At 40.2% G+C, this 12996-nt stretch overlaps 2 protein-coding genes across 2 annotated transcripts; both read right to left on the bottom strand.

Moving 5' to 3' along the window:
- Positions 1 to 8048: 8048 nt before the first annotated feature.
- LOC147454543 (uncharacterized) lies at positions 8049 to 9314 on the bottom strand. Its single transcript, XM_086517053.1, has one exon. It carries the CDS (start codon positions 9312 to 9314, stop codon positions 8049 to 8051), a length of 1266 nt encoding a protein of 421 aa, XP_086373179.1.
- A 378-nt stretch (positions 9315 to 9692) lies between these two features.
- Positions 9693 to 10703, bottom strand: LOC147454542 (uncharacterized). Its single transcript, XM_086517052.1, has 2 exons — positions 10400 to 10703; positions 9693 to 10306 (listed from the first exon to the last, which is right to left on the bottom strand). Exons 1-2 carry the CDS (start codon positions 10701 to 10703, stop codon positions 9693 to 9695), a joined length of 918 nt encoding a protein of 305 aa, XP_086373178.1.
- Positions 10704 to 12996: the final 2293 nt, after the last annotated feature.

The following is a 12996-nucleotide window of genomic DNA, read 5'->3' as shown; positions in this document are numbered from 1 at the left end:
GCTTAAATTGAAGGCAAATAAAATGACGCATACAAAAACTGAATATAATCGACGTTAAATCGATCACCTTACAACAAAACTACACCAACTCCTTCCTGAGGTTGCAGTTGTTGGTTCTCAACTTGCGAGTCCATAGCTGCTGCAAGTTGATTGGCAGTCTCTTAGATGGGACAAAGCCTGTTGCCATCAAGAGCTTCTTGCAACTAGCTAATTGTAGCGACCAATGACTAATTTCATAAGGAAACAAGGTTACATCACAAAATGATGGAATGACGTACAATATGGGGTGCATCGTTACGGCATCCCCATAGTTTTTCAAGACAAATTTCTTGCCATCGTTAATGGATATTAGCTCGGTGGTTAGTAAAAAATAGTCATCATCTTCATGGGCCACAGAAACTTGACTTTCTGCATGCAGTCTCTAGCCATAGAAGAACGCTAGAGGTGCAAGCATTACTAGTGGTGCTGCTACTGTGTGTGTGTGTGTGTGTGTGTGTGTGTGTGTGTGTGTGTGTGTGAGAGAGAGAGAGAGAGAGAGAGAGAGAGAGAGATATTGATTTTTTGACTAACCACCAAGATATTATTCACTAGTAATGGCAATAAATGCATCCTTAGTAATTATAAGGATGCCATGACGATGCACCCATATTGTACATTCCATCATTTCCTATTGTAACCTTGTTCTCTTCTTAAATTAGTTGCTAGTCGACTACAATTAGCTAGCTTCAAGAAGCTCCTATTGGAAACACACCTTGCTCCATCTAAGATAATGTCAATCAACGTGCAAAAACTTTGGAGTCTCAAGCTAAGAAGAAACAACTATGACATCCACAAGGACTTGGTGTAATTATGCTAGTTGAGCTAATATTCTCTACACAACATTGCTGCTAGTGAATGTCGATTATATTATGTTTTTGTATGCATCATTTCATTTTTCCTTCAACTAAGCTGTGTGACAAGCGTTTTCTTTCTTAGGTAGAGCTGGCAAAGATCTCCCTATGTAATTTTCTTGAGCTAATTTTCTCGCTACCCTACCATACTCGCTCCTTTTTTCATTTGTTTAGACCGAATCTTTCAAGATCCCTCGTCCCACCACAGGGTCTCGAACTCCGCACAACAAGGACAGAGCGAAATGTTTATGTTAACCAATCCACCTTAAGCGCCTAGCAAGACGCCTCTACATTTTCTTGAAATGATTTTGCCTCTGGTCAACTCTCTCCTAGTAGCCTATCCTGCCTGCTTGTGTGCATTGCGGTTGCAGAACGCAAGCAGCTATGTGTCTCACCATCTTGCATCTGCCTCCCCATCTTCATCCTCAATCTGCGGCTTTGATTTATCGCTCACGTGTATGCCCCGCATATTGCCACCTACAACTCGCTCGTCATGGTTCCTCTCCCTCCTGCCTCGACATCCTCTCATTGATCCCTCCTCATTTGAGATTTAGAATATCAATATAGTTTTCCCAAAAAAACTCAATTTGGATCTCCGCCTGCAGGTCTTGCACTCGAGAAATCTTAACCTGAAAATTGTCACCGTCTTGATGCCATCACCTCCACATGTCGCATCTGTAGACAAGCAAATGTGTGAGACAGAGAGACTCTGCACATCAGACCAAACCTCGGACCGATTTTGTGTGTGTGTGAGAGAGAGAGAGAGCCATTGCAGCTCCTGCACTCCCTCGTCCCTCGCAGCTTCACATGAATCAATGCTGCCTTGCAAGCGCCACTAGTGAACTGCAGGTGCCCTCGCTCACCCCGCGCCTCCTTGTATCGTCCACGAGAGAGAGAGAGAGAGAGAGAGAGAGAGAGAGAGAGAGAGATCTGATATGCACGCGCATGCGTTTCTCGCAACACTCAGACTAGCGACAGAAAGACAAGGGCTTTTTCCCCAAAGAAAACCTCTTAACTCAATGTCAGCAAAACTAGTTCGAGTCATAACCGCCTCTAACTTATTTTGCTATGAAACCTTTTCATTTCATTTATGTCCATACAAATCTTAAGTTTTCATCCTTTTCTCTTGGGTTCATGTGAGAGAGGGTTTGTGTCGTGCGCATCCATCGCCCATTCTTGTTGGCCTCAAGACATCACGGCGTGCGCACATGGAGAGAGAGAGAGAGAGAGAGAGAGAGCACCTTTAAGACATTACGGTCTCGTTCAATGGCAACTTAGTGTCGCCCCTCCCCCTCCCCTCCCCCCCCCCCCCCCCCCCCACCCAGCACCAATGTGCTAAGACCTACTCAAATCTGCGGCCCTTCTCAATGGCAACTCAATACACTACGCACATGCACACACACCCTTACATCATCTTTATGTCAAGGTGCAACTTTTGCATGCCTTTGGGTGAAGCTACTGGCTCTGTTTCACGTGTTCGTGTTTGTAGCTTACTTTCCGTGCTCGCCCTAACTTGTCATACTAACAAACAGACTTAAAAGAAAACTGAGGGGAATTTTGGAAATTTCCACAAAGAAAAAGTTTGCCCTTTCTTTTTCTCTTTCACTTAAGCCCAAGGGATCTCTTTAGATTCAATCTAATGAAGACGTTCGCACTATCTATTGAAACTTCGCCATGGCTTCCTCTCACAATCTCTTGCAATCTTTGTTTGTGATGTGAATGCTTAATCTATACTAGTATGTGACCCACACATTGCTACGGCCAAAAAGGAAAAGGGAAACTAAAAGAAAAACAACAATCCACTTTCATTACTATAAGTAGTCTTTGTAATCCCTAATATTCTTCTCTAAAGAAACTTCTTTGCAAGCCACTAAATCTTAACTAACAAAACAACTGCAACTTCAAAACGACAGCCTTCGAGATGTTGCATTTGGTACTCGTAGAACCCATGGACCCACACAATGAGCGCTCCTACCAAAATGACGATGCCCCTCACACAGGGTGTATAATACAATTCTCCAATTCTCATATTTATCCCTATAAGAGTATTCTGCATTGGCCGGCAAGCGATCTCCGAGCTCGCGAACCCGTATGCGAGCTGAACCTGCATTACGATTCAAAGTCACACTGATATGAAAGTACCCTTGGAGTCCTCCGAAAAAATCATGCACTTCCATTAAAATGTTATCACGATAATAGTGATTCCTGCAAGCCAATTGGTTAATTACAATAAGTTCAATAAGCAAAAAATATTTAAAAAAGAATTATGCCTCATTGGTGTTCCTTGCCTAACAACTTCAAAGCTTTCAATAATGTGTACACATCATGCGTACTAAGTGGGCCTCTCCAACCAGGTGGATCTAAATGAGAAAATTGTTAGGTTGAACACCAAGCTGGAAAATTTTTAAAGGATATACTTAGATCCTACCATAGATAAGAAACGGCGGATGATGAAGCATCCAGCTAAACGTAGATACTGTCCAATGCCTTCTTTGACGTGGCATCTATAAATACAATATTTCAACCCCGTCCAAGAAACATCATAACATCAGCTTTTCATGACAATCAAAGTGTATAGAGAATTGAATCAACATAGCACCTATAGTATCCGATTCACATGTTGGTACGTGTAATCCAAAAGAGCACACTATTGATACCATTGAAACTTTGAAATTTGCAACAAAATCTTAGTTCTCGATCACTCATAGACATGCATAAAGTGCTACACAAATCTACTCGTTTATGTGTACATAAGCCTAAAATTTTCAACATTTTCACATAATGAGATGGAAAAACATGAAAATATTATGCATATGCAACACATAGTTTTGAGATTTTAAGAAAAGAAAATAACTTCAAATGCAATACCAATAAACCTTCAAACACTGACAGATCTTATTTACGATTTACATTTCCACTCCATGCAAAATGTCAAAACTCTTTAGTTAGTGGCAAAGGATGCTTTGGTGGAGTTTCAATTGGTAATATATAATAACTATAATAACATTCAAATTTCCTACACTATCATATGGTGGTTTGATGTGCATGACCCCAATCTGAAGTTGTCTAGAATGGTCATTACGAACTAATAATGGGGTCTGGAAAGTGCTACCCAATTATTTAAAAGTGCATAAAGTGAACCAAATCAAAAGGAGTAAGACAATTTCTACTTGTAAACCTAAAGATAACTTTCAGAATGAAATGTAGATAGTGGTAAAATATCATGGAATCTATCAAGCTTCCAAGTATTTCATTGCACCGTCCTTGAAGCTCATACAGCTAAGCATAGTTGTAACGATGGAAGTCTCTTTTCTAAAAACATGCTACTGTATGTCCCCAAGCCACAAAGGTAGTACCTCATATTGTTTTAACCAAAAATATCATCTCAACCAAAGTCACAAAACTTAATTTAAGTATACTCTATGGCTTTATGCCATGTAGATCAAACAACACAAGTATACAGCAGAAAAAACAACAACATGTTCACTAATTTATCTTACCAACGCAGTTCAAAGCAAGGTATGCTTTAGTACATCAACATAGTGAATCAAATTAACACACAAAAGTACGTGCTTCAACTATTTCTAGTAGCCAAGGTTGAACGTTGCTATATGACACGGCCATCAGAAGCTCGATCCATCTTTGTCAACAATGCATTCAATCGATTCAAATGGACCTTTAGCCGGGTTACCTCTCCTTCTAAAGCAAGGACCTGGTCCTTAAGTGCATCAATTTGGACCTAGATTTCCCTATTGGGCATGTGTGAGCTTTGCATTGATTCAAATTGTTGCTCCATGAGCACCAGCATGTTGAATTGGTTCTCCTCAACTTGGGCCATTCCTCCATTGAAGCGTTGTGCACATAAACACACCTCATTGCGGAGGTCTACAATTTGTTGTCCATTCGCTTGCTGAGCCACGTCCAAAAGTGCTTTCAAGTGTCATTCAAAGTCCAATTGCCTAGACTCACTACGAACAAATAAGTCCCATAATGCAGCCATGAGTTCATAATTCCCATCATTTACCACAGGATTAATAGAAGAGGATCCCACGCATCGAGCACTTCTCTTTGCCGCTCGAACATTGGCAAACCTTGGAGGAGTGGACTCAATACCATCCGACTCGGTCTCAACGATGGCATTTTTATTCATGTTTTCTATAGCTGTACCATTAAAAAGTACATCACAATGCATATAAAGTTGAACTATGTGTCAACTACCACAAAGGAAGCAATCCCTTGCACAATATTACGAACATAACATCTTATCATACAAAAAAACATAATCTACACAAAGCATAAGAGGTGCAAGCTCAAGAAAAGACACAGAGAGACTTTAATGTTTTCCTCAAGCAACATGCATGATTTTCTCTCTTCCTTATTGCACATCTCTCTCTCTCTCTCTCTCTCTCTCTCTCTCTCTGTCTCTCTCTCTCTCAACATAGCAACCTATCCTCTCACAAACGTGAGGATCAATGCATAGAATTGTTGTGCTTAAACAAAGATCTCTAAGATATGAACCTAATATCTTGGATCCCTCAAACTCAAATCGCAAGTGGAAAACTCTATTGCATAGAATTACAAAGTCATAATAAACACCAAGACATTTAGAAATGTATCCAGATTTTCAAAGAACATTGCCTAAAATGGATCACAAGCATGGCAAAGCTATTTATATGTTTGTCATAGAAGCAAACACAATCAAGGACATTATCGTGCCACAACTGATCTAAGAGGCAATATCAACGTAGCTCGATCCTCATCATGCAATTGGCAATCGGCTTGGAGTTTCTCCATTCCTAAATTAAGGACCGTTTTTCCATCCCAACAATAGTAGTAAAAAAGGGAGACTTTTTTTTCAAATAATACTACTGAAGCACCAAACACAACAAATTACACACACTAGTTATTTCAACTATGTATGGTACTGCCAAACATGCAAGTTGTTTAGGCAAGTAGATTTGGTAGATCAACTCAGCGAACCTAGAACTCTGGAGGTACTCCCAATCATCGGGAACGGAGTATCCTTGATATCTAGCAAACCATTGAGCATCATCTTCGTCTTTGGAAGACACATACTCCTTCCTTACCGAGTAGACACCGTACTCAACGTCGGAGGAGTATGCCAAAATACGCAATGTAAAGATATCAATAGATGGCAACTTCCTAAGGTCCGTAACACATAAGGAAACAAAAAAACCATGAATCTTACTTTATGCCAAGTGAATTTGTGATTTCATGCACACACACCTAGTGCTTGCGGATGGTCCTAACAATTTTTTTGTGCGGCAAAGGTGCACACCAAAAAAGTGGCTCTGCTTAAAATAATGGAAAAAAAATCAAGGTCCCAAAGATAACACAATAAGTCTCCACATCATGTCTTAATGGTGGACAAAAACATACCAGGATGTGGATGATCTTCTACATTTAATAGAAAGGACACCTCGGAGATGTAAGTCATTTGATCCATGATTTATATACCCAAATAGAAACCACAAAATAGACAATGTAATGAAGGAACAAAACCTTCACATGACATAGTTTAGTATATGTTATGGAGAGAGACAGAAAATTAATCCACAAAATATTTTATGATTTGAAACATATATAAAGAAGAACACAATGATGAGAAGGATTGGAGCCTTCATATGGCATTGATTGATATCTCATGGTACATAATGTTTATTGTTAGTGCAATTGTTTTGTAATTACATCAACGTCACGTAGGAGAATTTTCACTCCAATAGTTGAGCGTGCGCATGACAGTGCAACATACAATTGTCCATGAGTGAAGACCGGTTTCACCAGGTATAGGCCCAACATGGTAATGCTTTGGCCATGCGACTTATTTATCATCATACACAAAGAAGGATTGGAACCTTCATATGGCATTGTTAAATATCTCATGGTACACAATGTTTGTTGTTAGTGCAGTTGTTTCGTTTACATCAATGTCACGTAGGAGAATCTTCACTCCAATGGCTGAATGTGCACGTGACAATGCAACATACAGTTGTCCATGAGTGAAGACCGGTGTCACTAGGTATAGGACCAACATGGCAATGCTTTGTCCTTGTGACTTATTTATCGTCATACAGAAAAGCCAATCTAATTGGGAACTACCTCCGTCTAAGAACGAATGGCAACTTTGTACCAGAATGCACAAAACATATTCGAGGGATGAAAACCCGAGTGCCTACCCGTGTACCTGTAATAAATTCTGCCTCCAGAACTCTTGCATGAAATGCCTTGCACACCAAGCATGTCCCATTACATAGACCTCGACTTGGATCAATGTTCCGTAGTAGAATTATTGGGGCATACTCCAAGCAATGTGTTGGAAATCCACCACCCAAGGTGAGACTATTTAAAAACTCCACAAAGTATAAGAAAGGATCTTGCATCGAGTTTTCCGCCACAGAGTCAGCACTAAGGTATTGCACAACATCACCTTTCATTGTGTACAGGGCCTTAGCATTGACAATATCAACTTCAGAGTTTTTTGGAGCAAGGATGGCCCGCTCTCTGAAGTATTCTGCATGGACCACATCTTTATCAATTTATGACTAGATGCAACCTATCAATACATCCAATGAGGATGAAGAAAGCACCATGTGACGGGGGATTTCTATCATTTGTTCATCACCGATTGTCAAAGTCCCATTTCCTACATCCATAAGCCATTCTCTATAGGCAGAATTCGCAACATCACCACCTCCCACATGCATGTTATGTGCCGATCTAAGAATCTTCACACGATTCCATAAGTGCAATCGACAAAGTGTAGCATCAACAATGTCAGCACGCGCTCCCTGGAACACCACTGGTAAGATCTGTCTAAAATCTCCCCCAAGAAGCAACACTTTTCCACCAAATGGATTTGTTGAGCACATGATATCTTGCAAAGACCTGTCCAAAGCTTCGAAGGCATATCGATGCATCATAGGAGCCTCATCCCACACAATCAAATTGCACATTCTAAGCAATTCAGCAAGTTGACCTTGAACAGGGATATTGCATTTGCTTCAACTATCAAGGTCCAAGGGTATCTTGAATCTAGAATGTGCAGTGCATCCATTTTGCAATAGCAATGCTGAAATACTAGAAGATGATGTGGCCAATGCAACTTCTCCTTCTCCACGCACACGTGACAACAAACAATTATACAAATAAGTTTTCCCAGTCCCTGCAGGACCATCTAGGAAAAAAAATAGCCCCACCATCAATAGTCAATCCATGCAACACTACCTCAAAAGCAATCCGTTGATCTTCATATAGACTTTGCTCCATTTCAAGTGACACGGATAGCTCTTGCATTGTGTCAAGGCATTGCTCTTGGAAAAGCAAGCTATTTTCATCACGTGTCACAAAGCGTTCATCAGGCATTGGAATTCCAGGAAATTCAGTTAAACTTTGTCCAAAATTACCAAGAATGTTATGCAAATCTCTCAATGCATACCCTTCAACAACCTGTGTACAACTATCTAACGACTCATATCTCATCTCCAACATGTGTTGATAGTCCTCATACAAAAAACGTCGAAATCTTTCCCATAAGAGATGAGGGGAGGAGGGTTCACAAAACAATAGAATGGTCACAAACAAATGTCTCAATTGCAAGCATGTATGTGTACTGCAAGCTTCATCCATGCATCCGAACCATTCCCCATCATCTTCCAAGATACCCCTTGCAATGCATGCTGCCTTGAATGTTGGAAACAATACACCATTTGCGGAGCGTAGATCCTCAAATGATTTACATCCTTTATAAATAGTCAAAATCAAATGGACATAATATCGTTTACCTGCAGAGGGCTGCACAAAATACATCCGCCAAATAGTGTCCCCACGACGTCTCTTTGTCCATTTCTTGGAACCCGAATTCCACACCCACTTTTGAGGAAAATCGATGTACATACTATCATTTGCTTCAAGATTCTCCAAGTTCCATGTGAACCACTCTGTCAAAGTGGTCTTCTCTGCATTATCTCTTTGCAAGACATCAATAAGTCTATCATTATCTCGAAAAGTCACCATTTGACCAGTCGGAACATGCACGCTCAATCTCTGAACAACTGGTGCGTCATTCTGCAAAGGATATTCAAAAATTCTCCAGCAAGACTCACATGCAGATACGTAGCGGCCATCCGTGTACATGTCTATCTCATCAATGTTCACCCTTTCTGCATCACGTACCGATGTATGGAATCTTACATTTGCCCTATCATGACCCTTGTAGATGTACTTATAGACATACTTGACGGCTGAAATTGTCGAGCATACCTCAACATTGATATGCGCATTAAATAGTGTTGACAAAACAGGATTATATGGCACAACCCATCGGTTATCAATAGTAGAACCCCTAACCTTGGGGGTGAAGCCATTGTTTCGTCGCACATAAATGGGGTAGCCATTATTATCCATGCTTGTTTGCTCACAAAATGAACGTGGATATTTTCTAATACATCGGCCATCAACCATTCAAGGAGATGAACTATTGAACTCACCGCATGGACCATGAATGTTACAACTAACAATGATATCATGCAGCACTGGAAATTGATTTTTATCTGGCAGCTCTGCTTAAACCATCTTGTCATAGTCAAATGTTGATTGAGGCTTACATCGAGGATCTAGAATCAATAATGTATGAGAATGTGGCAAGCCTCTCTTTTGGAACTCCACGACGGACATGTAAACCACCACTTTCCCAAAAATATCTTTCTTTAAGATATACTTCATCATGCTCGAGTGTTTCAAGAAGAAAACCCTGGTGGTTATGTCTCGTCGATCAGAGGAAACCTATCCTGGAAGTAATGCCTCATTTATTTCTGGCCATTTGGGGTTACATGTGAATGTGATAAATAGGTCTGGCTTTCCCTTTGCACACACAATTGCCATTGCATCTTGATACAATTGGTACATGTGCCGAGGGCCGCCTATAAAAGATGAGGGTAAGACAATTCTTCGACTTGCAGACCGTCCAACTACAACATCACTCCCAGACAAATGCACCATGTCAACCAAGCTTGCATACAATTCTGCCCTCAACGTCTGCTGATTTGTACGGACCCATGCAAGACGACATTCCTCAATGGCACAATATCCATCAACCATAAATTGTTGAAGTAAACGACCCCCACGAAGCAAGCATGACTCTGTATCAGCACGAACCTGTAGCCGATATGCATAGTACTCTCTTTGAGTGACACATTGTCGACCAACCAAGGCATCCAAAGGGCCATGCACATTATCATAAGGAAGCTTGATATGCCATCCATCTTCTCCACGTGGAAAAAGAAGAACATACAACAGTGGCATGTACGACCTGTGTAGATTTGAAATCCTTTGCAGCCTTCCATTTTTACAATGTATCACAATGTCTCGATGGCCAACTGTTTGTATATCCCCTTGACCTGGCATAATCGTAGCAACCTCATTGCCAACAGGTATCAAGTACTACCTGGAAGTATTTCTATTCTCACAAATTTTCATTTTGATCTCCACACCAGGACTGTCACGTAACATTCTACCAACATTGTAGAAGGCATTCCCATACGGATTACATGATCGCATCATCATTGATAATGCTTCAAGAGTGGACAAATTCAAACCATCCAAGGCACTCATACAATTCCAAACCTCATGCTCAATATCATATACATATATCTGTGAAAATTTTGGAGCCCCTGCTTCATGTGGTAGCAAAGAACCAATTCGATGGTACACACCGCCATGTACACAAAAGCAATATGCACCAGACCTACCCATCAATGTCTCATCAATGATAGCTCCAAGAGATGCAAATTCCATAACACTATTGTAACTCTTGATGTTTCTTCTAAAAGACCTACTCAAAGCATCACTATTAGTGAGTAGCCTCTCCAATACATCTGGCGGTCTTGCAAGAGGAAAGAGGGATACTTTTCCACCTTTGCAACAATATTTTCCCATTGATGGTGTATCTTACTTCTTCATTTCACACGGCCAAAGACGTGCACCACAAAACTCACAGAAGGAGGACATGGTTCCTGTATGATCTGTAGGCAATGAGACATGTATGAATGGTAGCATGGAAGGGTGGACACCTCTGGATAGGCATGTAGAATGCAAGCAATTCCTCCAAGTGATGTGTCATGAACATACGGGACCTGTTCCTCATTTTGAGCGTCTATGAGAGGGCCCCATTGCAGTAGACTGGCTCTCCCAGCTCCCTCTCCATTTTTGACTGCTATGCTAAGAGCAAGAGTTTCAATGGGTCTTGCTTGTCTCATGCAATATTTCTCAGAATAACGTATATGAGGTAAGGAGCTCTACGTTTTCCACTGTAATATGAGGAATCACTTGGGTTTCCTTCGAAATAGAAAATTTTGGGGTTAGTTTTTGTCACAAATTTTCTTGACCACTCTACCTCCCTCTCTCTCTCTCTCTCTCTCTCTCTCTCTCTCTCTCTCTCTCTACCTCACAATGCTAGGAATTGCATGTGCCATGTGTTTTTTTAAAAAAATGCAGAATGCCTTCTTTTATAGTAGGGAATGTTGAGATGAGGTTACATTTGGACTCTTTTATCTCTCTCTATGGTGCTAGAACATGTGTTTATCATGGCTACATACATTAAGAAGGAGAGGAAGCTTGAAGTTTGGTAGATTGGTTATCAGATTTTCTTGCCCCGTTGCAATAGATTGGCTCTCCCATTTCCTTCTTCATTTTGGACAGCTATGTTGCCCGTTATTAAGAGGAAAAGTCTAGTTCATTGACACGTGGACATGTCAAGGGGCCTTAATTGTCTCATGCAATATTTCTTTCTTAGAATAACACAAATGAGGTAATGAGCTCTACGTTTATGACTGTAGTATGAGGAGTTACTTGGGTTTCCTCTAAAATAGAAAATATTCGGTGCTAGTTTTTGGCACAAACTTTCTTGATTGCTCTCTCTCTCTCTATCTGTCTCTCTAACTATATATATATATATATATATATATATATATATATATATATATATATATACATATATATATATATATACATATATATATATATATACATATATATATATATACTTTTTTAGGAATTCCACGTGCCATGTAGTTTTTTAGAAATATAGAGTGCCTTTTGTCATGAGTGTGAATCATGCACTTGCCTAATGTTAAGATATGTTGAGATGATGTTGTATTCAACCTCTTTTCTCTCTCTCTCTCTCTCTCTCTCTCTCTCTATGTGTGTGTGTGTGTGTGTGTGTGTGTGTGTGTGTGTGTGTGTGTATGTGTGGGTATGTGTGCTTCACAAGGCTAGGAATTGCATGTTTCATGTGTAACAAAAAGGAAATAGAGTGGCTTTTCTCATGAGCGTGAATCATGCACTTGCCTGATGCTTGGAGATGTTGAGACGAGGTTCCATTGGGCCTCTTTTAGCAGTTCAATATGTATAATCAATTTAGACATCATGGCAGCATAATAGAACATAGGTGTATTAGTCCCAATGGTCCCAAAGGCTATGGTGCAAAGGTGTAGAGAGGTAGCTAGTGGTCAAAAGTGATTGAGAGAGAGAGAGAGAGAGAGAGAGAGAGAGAGATGGATGTTTTAGCAGGGTGATCGACTAAATCACTCCAAAAGAAATCTTAAAGCTCTCAAGTATTGTAGCATTGATATTTTTTATAGTTATGCTCAAAAAAGAGCTATGTTTAGTGTAATTCCACATAAATTTTACTTTTGAATTTACTTTTTAAATCATTATTTGAAGCTGAGAAAACCTACAAAGACATAGAGGATAGCTCGTGGCCAAAAGTGGCTATGATAGAAAGAGGGAGGGGGGAGGGAGACAATTGTCTCAAAAGCTATAATTTTCCTTTAAACGTTGTTCAAACCTAGGTTTAGTGTATTCTCACTTGAAAATTTGGAATTCACCTCTAAATTCCAACTGGAAAGCAAGAACACCTACAAAGCTCAAAGGAATTTAGGGTGTAAAAAACTTCAATCATAGGCAAGGGTTTCCCTTTGCCACCACCCATCTTCACCACTCACATTTTGGGAAAAATCATTGTGTATTGGAGTGCTCGAAGATTGGTTTAATGTACTTCCATCCATGGATATCTTATTTTAAAAAAGAG

This window comes from Adiantum capillus-veneris, chromosome 7 (genome assembly GCF_014529385.1).
Source record: "Adiantum capillus-veneris isolate H3 chromosome 7, ASM1452938v2, whole genome shotgun sequence".
Lineage (NCBI taxonomy): Eukaryota > Viridiplantae > Streptophyta > Polypodiopsida > Polypodiales > Pteridaceae > Adiantum > Adiantum capillus-veneris.
The sequence above is the reverse complement of the archived record's forward strand: the minus strand, read 5'-3'. Positions and strand labels throughout refer to the sequence as shown.